Here is a 20,828-nt window from a genome sequence, read left to right as displayed (position 1 = left end):
ACCTTGGATTACAAGCATAATCCGTTCCAGGAGCATGCTCGTAATCCAAAATGCTCGTTTATCAAAGCGAGTTTCCCCATAGGAAATAATGGAAACTTGCTTTGATACATTCCCCCCCCCCCACGAGAACCGGCATTGCTCCCCCCCGAAGGCCCCCCTGCGATCCAGCACCCTCCCCCCTGCGATCCAGCACCCACCCCCGCGATTCGGCACCCCCGCCGCGATTGGACAGATGACGGTAAGAAGCGTCGGGGGGTGCTGGATTGCGGCGGGGGGCCCCGCCGTAATCCAGCACCCCCCGACGCTTCTTACTGTCATCTGTGCCTGGGCACCAGCACCGGCATGTCCTGTGTATTGGTGCCGGTGCCCAAAGATCGGCCTCCTCTTCTTGCTGGGCCTTGAGCATCTGCACATGCTCAAGTGAACTTGCAGGCCTTGAGCATGCGCAGATGTTCAAGGCTCAGCAAGAACAGGAGGCCGATCTTCGGCCACCGGCACCAACGCACAGGACACACTGGTGCCGATGACGATAAGAAGTGGTGGGGGGGGGGTGTCCAATTGCGGCGGGGGTGCCGGATCGTGTCAGGGGTGTGCCGGATCATGGGGGGGGGAGGTTGCGCTCGTAAAATCGAGCCACGCTCAGTTTCCGAGGCGCCGATTTTGTGAATGTTTTGCTCGTCTTGCAAAACACTCACAAACCGGTGCACTCGTAAACTGAGGTACCACTGTATAATATAACATTTTGTCAGACACTAGAGAACTCTAATAGTATCACGATGTGCTAGAACTCACCTTTGCCAATGCTGACCTGGGTGCTGGCCATAGCTAGGCTGACATCATTAGTCAGTGAGACATTGACACAGTAAACCCCAGAGTCACTGAAGACCTGGCGCAAGACAAGCTGGCAGTCGGGTGACGATTCCACAGGCCCACAGCTTGTTTGCTGGGGAGTGAGACAGTCAGGATCGGAGATGACGGTGCAGGCCTCCTGGGGAACACTATACAACGAGAACAGAGAAAGAAGCAGAGGAGTAAAGGGTGGGGAGAGTAGGGCTGCCACCGTAGCCCCACACTCAACAAAGTCCATTAACAATAGTAGTGAAGGGTTCAGAGACTACCTCAAGGGAGGAGGGGAGAGTGGAAGAGGTTCCATCCTTCATACGTCATTGAGCCACTGTCCCTCAACATACATATGCTCCCCACACCGTATTAAATCCAAACATATTTTCATACCCCCCCCCCCCTTCCACGGTCCCTCTCTTAACAGAGAAAGTTCACAGATGAGCTAGAACATTTTCACATGTAAATTACCATCCAAAAATTTCTCTGAGGCTGGTGTCATCTCAGAAATAGCATCATAAAGCCTCTCAGTAAGTATCAGGCATATTATAAACTAAGGCCCTCTTTTACTAAGGTGCGGTAACCGCTAACGTGTGCATGTTAATCTAGGGGCGTGTTAGCGTTTAGCGCACGCTAACCGGTTAGCGCACCTTAGTAAAAGAGGGGGTAATACACACCTCTAAAACAAAAATACAACTCAGGACCTAGGGCAAAACTCACACAAGGACCCTACCTATGAAAAGCCAGACTTAATTACACCTGGTGGAATTCGTTGTGCCATATATACAAAATGGAAAGAACAATTGCCATGCAAAAAGAGAATTATAATAATTTTAAAAAGATTTGGGGGCCATTGATAACATATTGTAATGATTAGACACCTTTTTACACTAGAAGTATCAATAATAATAAAAGGCTAAACCCGCATGCGATTTTCAAAAATCGTGATTCCTGGTGGCGTGAGGTGTGCTTCTGTGCCAGTCCTCATGGCGCCTGAGTGTGACTGTGCAGAAGACACCAGCGACTCCTCCCTCCCGCTCCTCTTCAAAGCGGCCTGCTGAGGTTCGCCAGCCGCTGTAGCGAACCTCGCAAGCCGCTCTCCAACTCCGTGCAGAAGAAGAATCGGGGTTGCCGATGCCGCAACATTCACACATCTTCCTGCAGCCCTGCCCACCGCCATGAAGCAGGAGAACCTGCCCTCGGCATATCACCGTCCGCCCTCACTCACCGTTGCCTCTCACTTGCCGCCTGCCCTCTCTCCCTGCCCGTGTCCTCGCATGTCACCTCCCGCCCTCACTTGCCGCTGCCGCCACCGCCACCGCAGATCCTCTTCTTCAGAGCAGCCTATGATCAGGACCGGCTTTAAAGAACCTCGCAGGCCACTCTCCAACCTCAGTAGCACGCTCCTGACGCACGGGATCGCGTCAGAGGGAACGTGCTACCGAGTTGGAGAGCGGCCTGCTAGGTTCGCTAAAGCCGTCCACCACGATCGCAGGCTGCTTTGAAGAGGAGCAGGCCAGAAGATGCCGGGATGGAGGGAGGGTAAGAATGGGGCTGCTTTGGGGGGAGGAGTGTGCTTGAGACAGACAGGTGTGCTCGGAGGGGGGAGGGGGAAGACAAGGGGCCATGGAGAGACAGGAAGAGGGAAAGGGGGCTGCTTTGGGGGGGAGGGGTGTGCTTGAGACATACAGCTGTGCTCGGGGGGGGGGGGCAGGGGGGAAGACAGAAGGGGCCATGGAGAGACAGGGAGAGGGAGAGGGAAAGGGGACTGCTTTGTGGGGAGGTGTGCTGGGGACAGACAGCTTTGCTCTGGGGGGAAGACAGAAGGGGCTATGGAGAGACCGGGAGAGGGAAAGGGGGCTGCTTTGGGGGGGAGGGGTGTGCTGGGGGGGAGACAGAAGGGGCCATGGAGAGATAGGGAGAGGGAAAGGGGGCTGCTTTGGGGAGAGGTGTGCTGGGGACAGACAGCTTTGCTCTGGGGGACAACAGAAGAGGACCATGGAGAGACAGTTAGGGAGAGGGAAAGGGGGCTGCTTTGGGGGGAAGGTGTGTCCTGGGGGCAGACAGCTTTGCTCAGGGGGGGGAGACACAGAAGGATACAGACAGCGGCCAAGGAGAGAGAGATAAAGAAACACAGACAGACAGACAGATCTATTCTAGCACCCGTTAATGTAACGGGCTTAAAGACTAGTATTTATAATAAAGGGAAAGGGGGTTATGTAGTTGTATTATTGGTCTTAATCAAAATTTTTATTTATAATACATTTATGATATGATTGATTTATAATATTTATGGAAAGGGAGGGTGGGGAAGGGCTTAATTTATATATTTAAGATGAAAATTGATAAGAATTTCAAGTGATGTGTATGATTTAATTGATGTAATATTGTACACTTGATGTAAGATGAAAAAACGAATAAAGAATTTGAAAAAAAAAAAAAAAAAAGAAAGAAAAGCCAGCACCCTAAACAAAGCAATGTGCCCTTGAAGGTTAGCATGGTTCCAACACATTCAGCACCTCTATTCCTTCCCTGTCCACGGCTGCTGCAGCATGCAACTTGAATCCACACAAAATAGAAGGGAAACAGGGTGCTTAAAGCAGGCACAATGCTTCCCTTCTGATGCCACCAGATTTCTACAGTTTGCTACCTAGAAAATTCATGCTAACAGAGTACCTGGCTTCGGTCTCTCACATACAATATGGATAAACCCCTCACCGAATACAAAATAATTGACCACGCATGAAAAATAGAAATATGTAGACAAATTGTAACCTATAAACTGTATCACGTATATTGGTATTAGATCCCTAGTATGTGAAATTAGGGTAAATTGTAACCTGTTAACTGTATATTATGTATGTTTAACCTGAAACCCCTTCTGAGATCTTTGGGGAAAACAGGATAGAAAATGAATTAAATTAATAAATATTAAACTGAAACCTCAAGAAGACAAAGGGAAACTTTGAATGTGGTGTCAATACCAGAGAAAGAAGAAATCCATGTCCCCCTAAGCAAAGTCTAAAGACCACCGATAACAGTACCAGAATTAAAGGGGTGCAAACAAAATATTCAGAGAGGGCCCCAAGCCTGCATGAAACCGAAAAAAGCACAACTGGTGGTTGCTCTCCCAAATTTCTGCCTTGGGCCCAAGCTCTGTATAATACAGTCTGTCAGATGAATAATCCAAAAACTAACATAATCCAATCACCAAGCAGAAAATAAAGTTATTTTTTATTCTACTTTTGTTTTCTGACCATTTTATTTCTCTAATATTGTTTCCAGTCTATGGTTTCTAATTTCTTATTTTTCTTAACTCTATTTTCAGAGTTTCTTGTCCTGTCCATTTGCCATTTCTTCTCTTTCCTATCTTTACTTCCTATTCTATATTGATCTTTTCCTACTTGATGTCTTCCATTTATTTTTCTTTATCAATTTTACATTTTAACAAAATCAAACATTTTGTACAGAAAGATTATATGAATACAACACCTTAGGAAAACTAATAAAAGAAAATTCCTTTTCAATAACTTCACTCTATTCACACAGTCTCAAGTCCACAAATTGATCCAAGAATCTACGAGTGAATTCAAAGAATAAACTTTATAAAGAAAAAGAAAAAAGGTATCTGATGACTGATTCAAGGGGCTTATATTTCTACTTTTAGCAAGCCGTTGTTCCTTCCTTTTCCAGGCGTTTCAGTGTCAGGAAAATTGTAAGTTCAAAAAACACATATTTATTATCTCGGTACCATACTACACATTTACATGGAAAACGTAAGAAGAAAATACCACCTAACTGAGCAACACCTAGTTTCAATAAAAGAAATTGATGTCTACGATTTTGAGTTTCTTTACTAACATCTGGTAAAACTTGGATTTTCAAACCTAGAAACTCCTTGGATTTATTTTTAAAGAACATTTCCCCCCCCCCCCAATTCTTTATTCATTTTTGTGGAAACATACAATAAGTGTAACAGCATATATAACATTTCAGACTTGGATACATCACTTAATATTCTGTTAAAGTCCATATCAGAATTTATCCCCCCTCCCCCCCTAATCAATAACATTCTTTAAATTCAAGAAAACCTATCATAAACCCCATTCCTATATACCATTACTTTAATAATCAAACCAAAAAAACCCTCCCCCCTTCCCCCCACCTTGGACATGTATATTTAAGGGGAAATATAATATTCAATCATTACAATCTGAAATTTTCTAAAATTCCCCTGCTGTGTGGCTATTATCTTTTCCATTTTATAAATGTGACATAAAGAGTTCCACCAGAAACTGTAATTCAGTCTCTTCCAGTTTTTTCCAATTACAGGGGTACCTTGGATTACGAGCATAATCCGTTCCAGGAGCATGCTCGTAATCCAAAATGCTCGTTTATCAAAGCGAGTTTCCCCATAGGAAATAATGGAAACTCGCTTTGATGCGTTCCCCCCCCCCCCCCCCCGAGAACTGGCATTGCTCCCCTCGAAGGACCCCCCTGCGATCAGGCACTCCCCCTGCGATCTGGCACCCCCCTGCCTCGAACCGGCACCCCCCCCCCCATGATCCGACCCACCCCAACACAATTGGGCATCCCCCGCCACGATCCGACATCCCCCCCAACACAATTGGGCACTCCCCCGCCGCTTCTTACCCTCAACTGGGCACTCTTGAAGATTGGCCTCCTCGTCTGCTGGGCCTTGAGCATTTGAGCATGCTCAAGACCTGCGAGTTTACGTTCATTGCAAAAATTAGATAGTTCTAAGTCCAATAAATGCTGGCACTGTAATCTGGAGCCTGGGACATTGGATCATTTACTGTATCATTGTCCCTACATTAAAAGTTTTTGGAATGCAATTTGGCCACAAATTAATAAATTGATGGAAAATCATGTAGCAATATCATATGATACAGTGTTATTTGGAATGATGATGAGAAAAAAAAGTCAAATTTCACCAGAAAATAACAAACTTTTACTAGTCATGACAGGGGTTGCCATTCAGCATATAACCAATAACTGGAAGAATCATAGTAACCTTAATTATACATTTTGGTGGAATACAATTTGTCATATATTCAAAATGGAAAGAGCAATAGCAATACAAAGAGGGACATATCCTAAATTTATAAAAATATGGGGGCCATTGACAAAATATTTTAGTGAATGAATAGTAGGATTTCTCTTCTTCTTTTCGTTGTCTTCCTTATGGCACACATGGAGGGGGGGTAGTGAAAATTTTACATAACATGTTATAATATGGTATACAATATGTATAAGGTGATTGGAAAGTACTTGAAGGGTGGGGGTGAGGGAGGGGATAAAAATATGTTTAGAATATTATGTAATAGATATAAAAGTGATATTGTGTATTCATTAGTTGTAATTCAATATTTTGTACACTTCAAGTAAAATATGAAAATGAATAAAGAATTAAAAAAAAAAAAAAAAAAAAAAAGAGTTCCACCAGAAACTGTAATTCAGTCTTCCAGTTTTTCCAATTACTCGTAATCTGTTGTATGGCAACCCCTGTCATACTAAGTAGAAGCCTATTATTATTAGATAATATTTGGCTCTTAGCCCTCATTGCAAATGCAAGCAGTGTCTCACTTCCGGTTCACCACACAATTGTTTCCCATGTACACACCTTTATAGGACCCCCAGGGACCCCTGAAGAAGACTTTTTTGTCAAAACGCGGACCGTGTTGGGTCCTGTATCCCTAGCAGACTAGGTCCTTTAAGGCTCTTATGTGGATGATTTACTTTTATGTGGATGGAATTATTTTATGTGGATGATTTTAGTGTACCTTTGGAACTTTGATACTTTCAAATAAAGTCCATTTAGGAACATCGTCACTCCACAGAGTTTTTTTGGTTTTCTCTTAACCCTCATTGACATGCCAAACAGCACAGTTTCATACGATAATGCCACTGGATTTTCCAACAAACAATTTATTTGACCCCATATTGATTTCCAAAAAGCAAGAATCAATGGACAATAGAATAACAAATGATCTAATGTCCCAGCTTCGAGATGACAGTGCCAGCATCTATTTGACTTAGAACTATTTAACTTCTGTAAACGAACTGGGGTCCAAAATACTCTATGTAACAGAAAAAAACAAGTTTGTCTCATAGATGCAGACACTGTACAAAATGGCTAGAAAACAGAAGACAAAGAGTGGGCATAAATGGGAAGTACTCAGACTGGAAGAAAGTAACTAGCGGTGTGCCTCAGGGCTCAGTTCTTGGGCCTATCTTATTCAATATCTTTGTAAATGACCTGGAAGAAGAAACGACCAGTGCTATCATCAAGTTTGCAGATGACACAAAACTATGCCGAGCAATCAGGTCACAAAAAGACAGCGAAGAACTCCAGAGAGATTTGAAGCAACTTGAGAGATGGGCAGAAAATTGGCAGATGAGTTTTAATGTAGAAAAATGCAAAGTGATGCACCTGGGCAGTAAAAACAAGGAGCATGGGTACAAACTGTTAGGTATAACATTGGGGAAGAGCGATCAAGAAAAAGACCTGGGAGTACTGATAGATAGAACCCTGAAGCCATCGGCTCAATGTGCAGCGGCGGCAAAGAAAGCTAACAGGATGTTAGGCATGATAAAGAAAGGAATCACGAGTAGATCAAGGGAGGTCATAATGCCGCTTTATAGAGCAATGGTCAGACCACACCTGGAATACTGTGTCCAACACTGGTCTCCATACCTGAAGAAGGATATAACACTACTGGAGAGGGTGCAGAGGAGAGCGACGAAGCTAGTAAAAGGTATGGAGAACTTGAGCTACAAAGATCGCCTCAGAAAACTGGGACTATTCACCCTTGAGAAGAGAAGACTGAGAGGGGATCTGATAGAGACTTTTAAATTGCTAAAAGGAATTGACATAATGGAGCAAGCTCACTCACCAACAGGGGGAAAGGATGGTGAGCAAGAAACAACGTTATTCACATTGGCAAATGTAACCCAGTCTCGGACCAGAGGTCATGGCCTGAAGCTGAGAGGGGACCCGGCCAAGACAAACGTCAGACAGTTCTGCTTCACACAGCGAGTGGTGAACGCCTGGAACTCTCTCCTGAAAGAGCTGGTGGAGGAAACCACCGTTCTAGGATTTAAGGGAAAATTGGACGCACATCTTCTTGCAGAAGACATTGAGGGATACGAGTGACATTGTATTCGCCAGGGTGTGCCTGGCTGGGCCTCCGCGTGTGCGGAACGCCGGACTAGATGGACCCCGGGTCTGATCCGGTGCAGGCATTTCTTATGTTCTTATGTATCCTCCAAGTCCAAATTTGTTTTCATTGAGACACAGTAATTTAATGCTTAATCTCAATGCTCCAAATATCCCAAAGACCAGTTTTTTGTTTTTTGTTTTATTCATAAATCCAGATATTAATTTGTACCACTGAGCAGACTGGTGTCCCAGAAAGTCCACCTGAAAACACAAGAATGGCAAATTATACTGATTACTAAGATTTTTCCATTCAGGGAACCCTACCTGAATGGCCTGCTTCAATTGCAACCATCTATAATTTTGTGATTTATTAAGACCATATTTGTGTTGTAATTGTGAAAATTCAAGCAGCTTACCATTAGTAATAACATCATCTAAAGTGCATATACCTTCCTTCATCCAATATTTCCAGATGGCCTTAAATCCGCCAATTTGAATCTTGGAGTTTAGCCATAGGGTCTGATAGGTTGATTTAAGTATTGGAATAGGTGCTAAGTTATTCACATATCTTACAGTTTTCCATGTATCTACTAATATTCTATTTTCCTTATATAACCTAGGCATTTTGATACTGAAAACCTGACTTAATCGCAGAGGAAACATGAGTTTCCATTCCAACGTCAACCAGTCTGGGAACTTTTCCATGAGCTTTAAAGAACATTTTTAATATCCATTCTTTGTCTGGCAGTAATGCCACAGATAATAGAAGAGTTGCTGGTTTAGCCAAGTCTTTATCAGATACTTCCAGCATTGCGGTCAAGTCTAATTGAGGTTCCTGCTCAGCTGGAATCCAGTCGGGTTTTCAGGATTTCCCCAATAAATATGCATTGAAAGCAGTGCATGCAAATAGATCTTATGCACATTCATTGGGGAAAACCTGACTGGATTCCGGCCCTCAAGGACCGGAGTTGCTCACCCCTGCCTTGAGTCCTCTCTGTGTCCATGCCCCCCTTTGGTTCAGCATCTCCCCTGTTTGCTTGTTCCTACCCATCCCCAGCATCTTCCATCTGTGTGCTTATCTCTACCATCCCCCATGTCCAGCATTTCCCTGCTCTATATCTCTTCCCTATCTTTCAGTGGTCCAGCATTTAACACTGTGTCGCACCCTCCTCCATGAAGCAAGCAGTTTGGATTCACACAGCACCAGCACATAAACCAAAGGAAAGCCTGCTTTGAAGCTTGAGCTCTTTAGTGCGCTGAGGCAGCTCTGACACATCTGGTCCCCTCTGACGTTAGCATCAGAGCTATCTGAGGCACACATAGGCTCAAGTCTCAAGACAGACCCCACGCTTCCCTTCAGTTTTATGTGCTGGTGCCACTGCCATAGGTCCTACAGAGATAGGGCAGCAGAGATGTCAACCAGGTCACGCTGAGGGCAGAGGTGGAATTGATTGGAGGTCTGCAGAAAACTTACATATGCTAGCTATTTTTCTGTCCTGCAGGTTGCCGCCCTCCCAAACACACACTCTCACGAACTCTTTCACACACATATATACAAACTCTAACTCTCTCACACACATACAAACACTCGCTCTCCACATACACCCACACACACTCACTCTCCACATACAAACACACTCACTCACTCTCCACAAACACACACACTCACTCATTCTCCACATACACACATACACTCTCACATACATACACACTCACATACACACACATTCTCATACATTCACATACACACTCTCACTTTCTCTCAAAACCAGATAGGCCAGCCAAATACAGGCTGGTTGGTTACCTATGTATAAAGAAGCACTGCACGTGCAAGGGCATCTTACCTGCCCTGGCATGTTAGAGTGAAGTCCACTGCATTACCCTGTCCTTCAGCAGCAACTGGGAGCACCTGGACAATCTCCACACTTTCAATCCCCTCTGAAACACAAAGATACAGTAGTATTCGTGGGGTGTTCTGCAGGAGTTGTATAATACACAGTTTATAAAGCCAATAAATGAAATTAATCTTTAAAGTCCATGGAAACACTTAACAGGAATGAGAACAGAATGGTAAAAGAATTTGGATTATAATGAGGTGTCCTGACAGGGCCATTTAAGGCCCTACCACTGTCTTAAAAGGCCCTACCACTGACTTAAAAGGCCCTACCACTGACCAACTGTATTTTTCACACATGGCCTTGCTTTTCAGCCCCTATTAACTTATGCAAATGAGGCTACGTAACTCCCTCACACCTCCCCTCTTGAAAGGATTTCCAGTTGTTATGTATGGCAATTCCAGCTGTCCCTTAAACTTACGGACAATATCCAGATCTGTAGAGAAGGAGCCATAGCGGTACAGGAAGCAGCTGAATGTCTGTTCTTCAGGTGCTTGGCGTTTCTTCAACTGCAGAGATTCACCAGGTGTGTCAGTTACTGCCTCAGGCTGCACCTCTGTGGTAGCTGCAGCCACTTCTGTTAGAGAATTAAAAGGTCAGGAAGGAAGGGAAGGGGACTGAAATGTTACATATCTTACCCCCCCCCCCCTTTTATCTCCTGAGATTCCACTCTAGTCTGTGTTGGATAAATATGCTAAGTCCAAGAGCAATAAGACCTTTTAATGCTACTGGTAAGCATTTAGTTATATTGTAGGTTTTGTAGCCTAGTGCCATCTGTAGCATCTTGCCCCCCTCACATCCAGCTTGGCTAAAGATTTGTGCAGTGAGACCTGAAGTCACACCCAGGTCTTCTAATAATGTAGAGCTGGGTTAGAAAAATCAACCAGTCTCCAGAGATAGTTAACTACTAACAGGCTGCCCCTCATTCCTCTTCTAGGCCAACTTTGTCCAAGTTCAGTCCCTGAGGACCACAGACAAGACAATTTTCAGGATTTCCCCAATGAATATGCATGAGAGAGATTTGCATGTAGTGGGTCTGAACCCAAATCTTGGTATAACCTCCAACCAGCCAGGTTTTCAGGATATCAAAAATTAATGTTCACAGTGGTGCATTGAGGGTGTGTGTGAGGGAGTCATGGATTCTCCCTCACAAGTGATGTTGTTATGTTGGTGGGCAGTAGAGGGCGCTGGCCAATTAGTGGATAAACTACAGGGTCCAGAATGCATTGAGCTTTGTAGCTCAGAGCTCAACCCTCATCCAGCAGGTGGTGCTGAACTGCATGAACAGGATACCTTGCTGAGTCATGGGGTAGAACCCAGGCAGGAAGAGCTTCATATGCCCAGTCTGGGGTTCATTCTAGGAAGTCCCCATGAGAGGCCCTAGGAGAGGGTCATCTGTGAGAAGGTGAGAGTCTCCACAACGAGACTTCCCTGAGCAGAGAAGGCTCAGAAGCTGTGGGTTAAGGAGAACCCCGGGGGAAGCTTGGACAGTAAAGGTGCTGGTTAAGGTAAGCCAATGTTTATTTGGTTGAGGCTATCTGCTGAAGAGCATAACACTGTTGTGAAAGGAACAACTAATGTCTGGTGTGGCTGAGGTAAGCCATGCAGGTTTTGAAATTGCTGAGAGCTAATTGAATAAACACTGAATGGGAATTCATACTGTATATAGAACAAACTGTTACACTGGACTAAGAGACTGAACTTAAAGTATAGATCTCTGAGCTTGTGAAGGAACAGACTCAGGTCCTGTACATCAATAAAAGTGTTTATTATACATTCTAAGAGTGTCTAGAAGTGTATATGTGTGTGAATACAGAGAGGGTTGTTAGAAAACCTGGCCTGGAGCACTGCAGGTCCTGGCAATGTGATGGGAAATGACCGCTCGTCTCGTCACAGGGGGACAGAAGGGATGGTCTGCCCCAGGTGCAGATCATGAGGAAGTGCTCCCAAGGTCATTGTCATGGTCTGGGAACTTCACTATTCTGCCAGTGTCAGGTCTTCCTCTCTGCCAAGTCCTGCCTTCATGGAAGCAGGAAGTAGGCAAGACCGGCAGAGCAGCGAGTTAAGGCTGCTAACAAAGAGAGAACTCGCATGCTTTCGGGCCTGTCTTCTAAATCAGCAGCAGCGCTCTGAGCATGCTTCTTGTGTCCCAGCCTGCTGGAGCCTTCCCTCTTTCACATCACTGATGATGCAGCAGAAAGAAGCCCTGACAAAGCAGGTTGCAAACAGCCTGTTTAGTGCTGCTTCTAATGGTCGGCCACCGCTGCCATTGGATGCCTGAAGGAATGTATAATCTCACGATTGTGGAGTCTGTCAGGTCCGGAGGTGCTGCACAGGGGTATGGGAGGGAGGAATGGAAAGCTGCTGCACATGGGGTAGAAAGAGGAGAGAGAAAGAATTGTTGGACATGGGCTGGAGAAGAGGAAGGAAGATGCAACAAAAAGGTAGAAAGGAGTGAGAGGGAGAAATTCTGCATATGGTGGAGGGGAGGAAGACATGCATGGAGAAGTGAGAAGGCGAAATGTTGGACATAGGGTAGAGGGCAGGGAGAGATGGTGCATGGGGAAAGAGAAAGAAATGTTGCACATGATAGTGGAAGGAAGGGAGAGATGCTGCATGGAGGGGAATAGAGAGGTTTGACCCAGGGTACAAGGCAGGAAAAGGGAGAGTGATGGTAGACAATGGGAAAGAAACAGAAATATTGGATATGGCAATGGAAGAGAATGTACATAGATGGAAGCTGGATGGTGAGCCCGGAGAAAGAAGAAAACATCAAACGGGCAGGAGACCCTGGCGAGCGAGTTAATGGAAGACAAACAGAAACTAGATCCTGGGACCAACATGGTTTCAATAATAAAGTGACCAGACAACAAAAGGTTGAAAAAATAATGTTATTTTTTGGTTTGTGATTACAATATGTCAGATTTTAAATGTGTATCTTCCCAGAGCTGGTGTTAGACAGTGAGCGTGAGTTAGGACCTAACAGAGAAAGGAAATGTCTTTTTTGTTTATTTTGTTTACACCGCACTGCTGGCATGGGGTTGGAGAAGTTGTAACCCTATATAATGTTGTATTGTAATACTGTGAAAGTTAAACTGTAATCTGTTCTGAGCTCTTTGGGGAGGACGGGCTATAAAAATAAATAAATAAAAATATATTTTTTTTAATTGGGGGGTGTTAAAAAATGACCGGCCCCGGGTGTCACATGCCCTAGTTACACCACTGAATATTTGATCTGCAGGCGTTGCCTTCAGTGTAAACGGCTCAATTTTAGGCATATACATTGTGGATAGGCTGAAAATTAGAATGGCCTGGGGTGTCCTGAGGACTGGGTTGAGAGCCTCTGGATTAAGATATTGAAAATCAACATCCATCAACTGCCAGCAGAAGGTACTGTCTTCTTTTTCCACCTGCTATTTTCCACCACTACCTCTTTTGCACTTCTAGTTCCCTCAGAACCGGAACTGGGAGCTGGTGCTATGAATATTCATTTTTATCCCATATTTTATATCCCCTCACAAATTATTTAGGCTGCTAACTGCCACACCAGTCCTTGGCTAGTGGCCATGCACTAGAGCTCCCTCCTGAACCCTGCAGTAAAGGGTGTTAAATCTGGCCAAAAGGTGTCGCTATTGCAGACTCTCCTACCTTATGGAGGCTGTGATAAACAATGCCTTCACAGTATCCTCAGTTGAATTGACCTAGGTAGTAGAAGAACTAAGCCAGGAATAAGATTTAGGTCTCCTCACACAGCACAGCCCCTAAACCACAGGAATAGCCAGAATTTAGCTTTAACTTCACTACCTACAGTATCTCTGGTGACGACTGAACTACAGGGACAGCACTAGGCAGAGTACCAGTATAATTCAGGTACACGTCTGATGAGGAGTGAACGATGGGTGCATGGCTCAGATCTAGGCAAACTCCTGGCTAAAGCAGTGGCCCAGCAAGGGGCAAACCACTGTCACAGCTGGCTTCGGGTATGTACATGGAGATCCAGCGAGGTCAACCCCTAGCTGCAGTTCGCACCACAGATGGCAGGATAGGAGAGTCTTCTCCCTTGAAAAGAGGAGACTGAGAGGGGACATGATAGAAACATTCAAGATACTGAAGGGAATAGACTTAGTAGATAAGGAAAGGTTGTTCACCCTCTCTAAGGTAGGGAGAACGAGAGGGCACTCTCTAAAGTTAAAAGGGGATAGATTCCGTACAAACGTAAGGAAGTTCTTCTTCACCCAGAGGGTAGTGGAAAACTGAAACGCTCTTCCAGAGGCTGTTATATGGGAAAACACCCTCCAAGGATTTAAAATAAAGTTGGATGGGTTCCTGTTGAACCAGAACATATGCAGGTAGGGCTGGTCTCAGGGCACTGGTCTTTGACCTGGGGGCTGCTGCAGGAGCGGACTGTTGGGTACGATGGACCACTGGTCTGACCCAGCAGCGGCAAATTCTTATGTTCTCATATAAGTGTACACATTAGAGGTGTGCATTGGGGATGGGGACAACAGGAAACCTGTGGGTACGCAATGTTAATGACTAAAAGGTCATTATTACTGTAGGAATGGGAGGGGATGGGGACCAGATGAGGTATGTACTTGGAGATCCAGAGAAAGGATGGGGGACCAGAAGGGGTATGTACCTGGAGATCCAGAAAGATCAACACCAGCTGTAGTACCTTCCACCGATGGCAGGGTGGGAGAGTCTGTGGCCACAGAGACTGGCAGGCTGGCTTCTGTGGCTACAGATGCTGGCAACACGGTTGAGACCGCTTCTGTCAAAGATGTTGGGATTCCAGATCCTTCCACAGTTGCTGCTAGGTTGATGTTAGCTGGAACAGCAACAGAAAAAGTGGCCGCAGCTCCAGGCCCCAAACTACCTGTGGCAGCAGTGACCAAGTTGGGGACTAATGATGCAGAGGCAGTGATAGTCAGTGTTTCATTTGCTGGCTGATCAGAAGGAGTTGTAGCAGATGAGGTTCCAGCTGCAAAAGAAACAAACAAATCTATTTTTTTCAGTTTTGGGGCTGAGAGTAGATATAAGTATGTCCTATATACTCTAATCCTTATCCATCTCTGCCCGTGAGGTTTAAAGTTAGTTGGTGTTTGTCAAAATACAAAGCTATAATAATAATAAAAAATTTATTTATATATATAACACAATACCTCACGGTTCAGTGTGGATTACAATAAGAGGTAAGAACTGTAAAAACACAGTGAATTTACACCATAAAAACAGTATATTATATATAAAATATAACATTAAGAAATTATTATTTTTTATTTTTTATTAATATTTCTTTATTCATTTTATAATTCACAAACAAGTGTACAGTAAATATCAAACAATTAAAATACAATATCACTTGAAAATCTACCATATCATACAACAAAAAGATATATCCCCCACCCCCTCCCACTTCCATATACAACAAAAAAAGAAAAAAATAATTAAGAAATTATTAACTTATCTATGTTATACATATTTATCAAACAGATATGTTTTTAATGATCTTCTAAAGGCCTTGTAAGAAAAATAATTTAAGGTCAAGCCAGTAAGGGCTCCTTTTACAAAGCCGCGTTAGCGGCTTTATCGCACGCACATTTTTAGTGCGCGCTAACCCCCGTGCTAGCCGAAAAACTACCGCCTGCTCAAGAGGAGGCGGTAGCGGCTAGCATGGCCGACAAATTAGCACGCGCTATTACACATGTTAAACTGCTAACGCAGCTTCGTAAAAGGAGCCCTAAAACTCTTTTTTTTTAAATTCTTTATTCATTTTTCCATCTTACAACAAGCAAAAAAATAATTAAACATTTGAACTTGAATACATCACTTGAATTTCTTTTTTTTATAACATTAATACGTGGAGGGGCATAATCGAAAGGGATGTCTAAGTCCGTTTACGTCCATCTCGCAAGTCGTCCAAAGTTAAAAAGAGCCTAAGACACATTTTCGAAAGATATGTCCAACTTTTTTCTACTTTCGAAAATCGTCTAATTATACGTCCTGCCAATTTGATCATCCAAGCCACTAAATCGTCCATCTTTATACCACATTTCCGTCCAACTTTCCATCCAAGTCCAAAATGCCTAGAACAAGCCCTGTTGGACGTGGGAGGGGTCTGCAAAGTGATGGACTGCACACCCAGGCATGCCACCTAAATAGTGGGGTACCTTACAGGGCACTGCTGTGAACTTCACAAAAAGGGTGCCATGGTTTCTCCTCACTACAGCTCCCTTATAGGTGACGGTGAGCCCCCCCAAACCACCTCCAGAATCCCCTAGACCCACTTATCTACCACCCCAATAACCCTTATGGCTGCAGGAGCCACTTATATGCCAGTAAAAAAGGGTTTTGGGGTGTAAAGGGCAATGCACATGTTTCAGTATTAATGCAGTGATTACAGGGGCTTATGGGCATGGGTCCTCCTCTATATGGGTCCCTAACCCACCTCCAAGATGACTTAAGCTGCCTCTGGGCTGGACGACTAGGCTTTCCTATGCCAGATGATGGTCTGGAGGCTGAAATTTAAAGTTGTGATTAAAATTTTTATGGGGGTTGGGGGGTTGGTGATCACTGGGGTAGTATGTGTGGGTCTGTGTTATGTGTTTGCAGTGCTTATCTGGTGAGTTTAGGTGGGTGTTTGTGACTTAGACCATGTTTTACATGGTCTAAGTCACAACGTCCAAGTTCCGTCTAGGCTTTGTTAAACTTTCGGCTATACATGCTGTACGACTAAGTCTAAGCCGGCCCACGTCCCACCCAACTCCCGCCTTCGACACACCTCCCTAAACACCCCGTTTAGCTTTGGACGTTGAGCGGCACTATGAAGGCCTAGGTCATTTAGAAATACATCCAAAACCCGGTTTTATTATCGGCGCTTGGACGTTTTTGAGAAATGTTCGTCCAAGTGCCGACTTAGGCCGGTTTTTGGACGTTTTTCTCTTTCGATTATGAGCCCCATAAAGTTTAGTCCCTTCCCTCCCCCTATCTTAACTAATTCAATCAACTAAATCATACAAATATTCTTTCCTATTAATCTAAAAAATTAATAAAATTTAGAACCCCCACCCATCCCCATATTTGTAATTGTACTTTTAATGGAAACAATTTAAATTTTTTAACAACTATACAAATATACCCCCTTCCCTTTTATTAAACCGCGATAGTATTTATTTAGTGCAGGGAGCTGTGCTGAATGCCCCACGCTGCTCCCGACGCTCATTGGCTCCCTGTGCTAAAAACTGCTATCGCAGTTTAGTAAAAGGGGGCCATAGTGCAAAATATAGACAGCAGATATAAATTCGGACACATTTTGATCACTAAATTGAAAATAAAACCATTTTTTCTACCTTTGCTGTCTGGTGATTTCATGAGTCTCTGGTTGCACTTCCTTCTTCTGACTGTAAATCCAATATTTCTTTCTTTCTGTTTTTCTTTCTTTCTTACTGCCTCCAGACCTCATTCCATTCCCCAACCAACATCTCTCTATGTCCCTCCATGAGTCCCTTTCTTTCTCTCTCTCTTTCCCTGCCCCCCCCCCTTTATTTCTGTCTTTCTCTCTCCCTGCCCCCCCCAGCCACCGCCACTGATTTCTCCCTGCTTCCTGACAAAAGGTCAGGCGCGTACAAGCGCTGGGCCCACAGCTTTCCCCCCCTCCCCCGTCAATTCTGACATCAGAGAGGAAGTTCTGGGCCAGCCAGGCAGTGATTGGCTGGCCTGGAACTTCCTCTCTGACGTCAGAATTGGCGTCGTGGAGGAGGGGAGGCTGTGGGCCCGGCACTTGTACATGCCTGGCCTGGTGTCGGGGAAGCAGGGAGAACAGAACGCAAAGGAAATGTGAGTCTATTGCGGAGCCTGAGATGGGCTCCGCGATCGACTCACGTTGCCTTTGTGATCTACTGGTTGATCGCAATTGCCCTTTTGGGCACCCCTGGTCTACAATATCTCCACAATTGCCGCTACTGCCTTTTCTCCTTCTTTTCCGGACAGCGCTCTGTTGAGCCAGTCGTCCAAGTATGGGTGCACCTGCCAATCTGCTCTGCAGTGATGATTGGCCATCACCTGAAAGTTCAGGGCACTGTTGCTAATCCAAAAGGAAGTGCTGAGAAACTTCCTTTTGTTCCAGGAAGATGGGTTTCAGGTTTCATGTTTATTTAAAATTTGATTGTATTGCTTATAATACTTCTAAGAGATGTACATTTTAAAACAGGGTACATTATTATAAAATACATGGGGATTTGAAGGTAAGATTCCGTCAGCTCTAGAGCAGCTCCACCACTGCGATGACAGACTGAATGGTCTCCATTCAAACCTGAGGAACTCTCAGGACCACACAGAGCCTTTCTTAAGCATTACAAAATATATGGAGTATCTGCTGGAGCCCGAATCTTCTGAAGGGACTGATACTATAGTTTGAATATCTAGTAACCTTTGTAATATTGCTCGGACCTTTTTTGTTTTATCTGGCCAACCTGCCGGTGAATCCATGAACCAGTCAGAGAGAGGGCATGAGAACTCTATCTTGAAACTCTCTCTGTAATGGCCAGGATCCAGCTGTTGGATGTTATCCATTCCCAAGCCTCCAGATAGTCCGATAGCCAACCTCAAATCTTCAGCGGAGCGGCTTGAGGGCTGACATCATTGTGGTTTTTTGGCTGACACAGTGGAGCGGGAATCTGAACTTTGGTTCCTCCAATTCCTGGAGAATTTCTGTCTGGAACCCTGAAAATCTCTCTGGCTAGAGGCTCCTGTGGAATACTGACACGAGGGTCAGGAACCACAAAAGGTCCCCGGAACTGGCCTCTAGCTGCTTGGATCTGCTGTCTGGTAAGATCTTGGCTGGCGATCTTGAACACTGGCCATAAGATCATCTAGGCCCTTGCCAAACAGCATCTGCCCCCTGAAGGGGAGCCTGCTGAGCATCGCTTTAGAGGTCAAATCGCTTACTTGTTGTTTGATCCAAAGCATGCGATGGGCAGAGATTGAAAATGCTATATCATAGAGTACATCTGCTACCTAGTCTATTCCTGCCAGCACAAGCTGAGGTAGGAGCTCAGAATCTATCAGGCTCTGATTTTGTAGCCTAGAATGATAGGTGCATGCCATGAAGGAGGCCATGACTGCAGCCTTAACCCCTAAGGCTAAAGCCTCAAACTGCCTCCTGAAAACCCTATCCACTATACGGTCCTGCTGATCCTTTAAATCATGCCTTCCTCACTTGGTAGGGAAGTACATTTGGTCACCTGGGCTACCAGGGAATCTACCTTTGGCATAGCAAACATTTGATGGAATTCCTGATGCATGGGATACAGTTTAGTCATGGTTTTAGCCACGTTGAGAGCCTTCAGGGGTCTCCCAGGGCTCTGTGACTAGGATCCTCATGTCTGAGTGCCACAGAAAACATGTGGGTTGAGTCTGGACCCCACTCAGAAAAGAACACTGGGAGGACAGGGTTTATAAAGGGTCTATCTTCAGTTCTCAGAGGAACTCAGTAATAACATAAGAACATAAGAAGTTGCCTCCGCTGAGGCAGACCATAGGTCCATCCTGCCCAGCGGTCCGCTCCCGCGGTGGCCCATCAGGCCCATTGCCTGAGAAATGGTCTATACCTATCTATACCCCTCAATGATCTCTAGTAAAGCAGTGGTCTTAAAATGTTGGCGAACAGAGGGATCCTCTCCCTGGTCTAAGACCGATACCGCCTCCTGGTTTTCTGAATGGAAGACTGCTTCTCCCATCGGGAAAGCCTCACTTTGGGACAGTAAAGGGATCAAATCTGACCTCTCATCCTCCAAGTCCATATCTGATAGACCATTATAGTCCAGAATAGCCTCCGCTCCCAGGGAAGAAGTACTCTGAGTCTCTAGCAAGGCCTGCACACTAGTCTGCTCTGTGGACCTAACTGGTTGATTTCTGCCTTGTGCATAAGCCTGCCAAAGAAGATTAATGATCTTTGGTGTGAAGGCCTTAGAAGGCAACTTTCCTTGCCCCTTTGGGTAGAGCAAACGCCTATTCTTGGGCTGCAAAGTCTCTACACCCTTATGATGCACAGGGCTATTGTCCCAGATCTCCAAAAGGTGTTTAATTCCCCCCATTGGACCATCTGATGTTCTCCAGCCTTAGAAATCTATGGGGAGCTAAGCCCAAAGCTCCCACCTCTCTATTCCATGCCACGTGGCACAGGGCGCAAGGGCACTCTTCAGCTGCCCATCCAGCACAAATAAGACATGATATAGAGATATTAGGTCAGAGGACTCCATTCCTACTAATTTTTAGGCAAAATGAGGTGTTTTAAAGAAGTTTGAGAACTTAGAAAAAAAAAAAAAATCAGGAAATCCAAGATGGCTGCTGTGGCAGTGTTTTGGTGCCAAAAAAATGGCTTAAAATAAAAATATAAAAAAATGGGATTTTAAAAAAAGGGGGAGGAAACCAAAGACCTAACTACAGAAACAGACAAAACACAGTTTTTTTCAGAAGCCTAAAAGCCTGCGTTCAAACTCCTGACCAAGTCCAGGGAGTAAGCTAGTGCTGAGGGCCTGGAACTCTGACTCCACAAATCTTCAGCAGGCTGGCTGTACAGACCCCCAAAGGATGCATCTACCAACTGCAGACTAAAGTCTGTTCCTCTCCAAGCAGACACAGCAGTCCCTGGAGCCACGTAAAAATCGCAAACAACCGAATAAAATGAAAACACTGCAAAATAATAAAGAAATAAAGGGAGCAGATCAGAATAACATCTTCATGCTTGTCTGCAGCAGGTAGAACTGATAGGGCCAGCAGAGACTGGGGAGAAGAAGGAGCTGAAAAGCTGTAATTTACATCTTCTGCAGTATGCTTGCAAACACATATGGGCAATCCTATCGTTCAGCATACCATCCCTATTGCACTGGAATTTTCAATGGTATTGAAAA

General features: G+C 44.7%; 1 protein-coding gene across 1 annotated transcript in view; it reads right to left on the bottom strand.

The window, feature by feature from the left end:
* Positions 1 to 20,828, bottom strand: part of PMEL (premelanosome protein) — a 78,287-nt gene that overhangs the window by 21,770 nt on the left and 35,689 nt on the right. Inside the window, exons 7-10 of the mRNA XM_033937527.1 lie at positions 14,558 to 14,899; positions 10,340 to 10,495; positions 9,868 to 9,961; positions 793 to 998 (exon numbers count right to left, since the gene is read on the bottom strand). Coding sequence (XP_033793418.1) covers positions 793 to 998; positions 9,868 to 9,961; positions 10,340 to 10,495; positions 14,558 to 14,899 — 798 coding nt within the window. The remainder of the gene's footprint in view (positions 1 to 792; positions 999 to 9,867; positions 9,962 to 10,339; positions 10,496 to 14,557; positions 14,900 to 20,828) is intronic.

This window comes from Geotrypetes seraphini, chromosome 3 (genome assembly GCF_902459505.1).
Source record: "Geotrypetes seraphini chromosome 3, aGeoSer1.1, whole genome shotgun sequence".
NCBI lineage: Eukaryota > Metazoa > Chordata > Amphibia > Gymnophiona > Dermophiidae > Geotrypetes > Geotrypetes seraphini.
The sequence above is the reverse complement of the archived record's forward strand: the minus strand, read 5'-3'. Positions and strand labels throughout refer to the sequence as shown.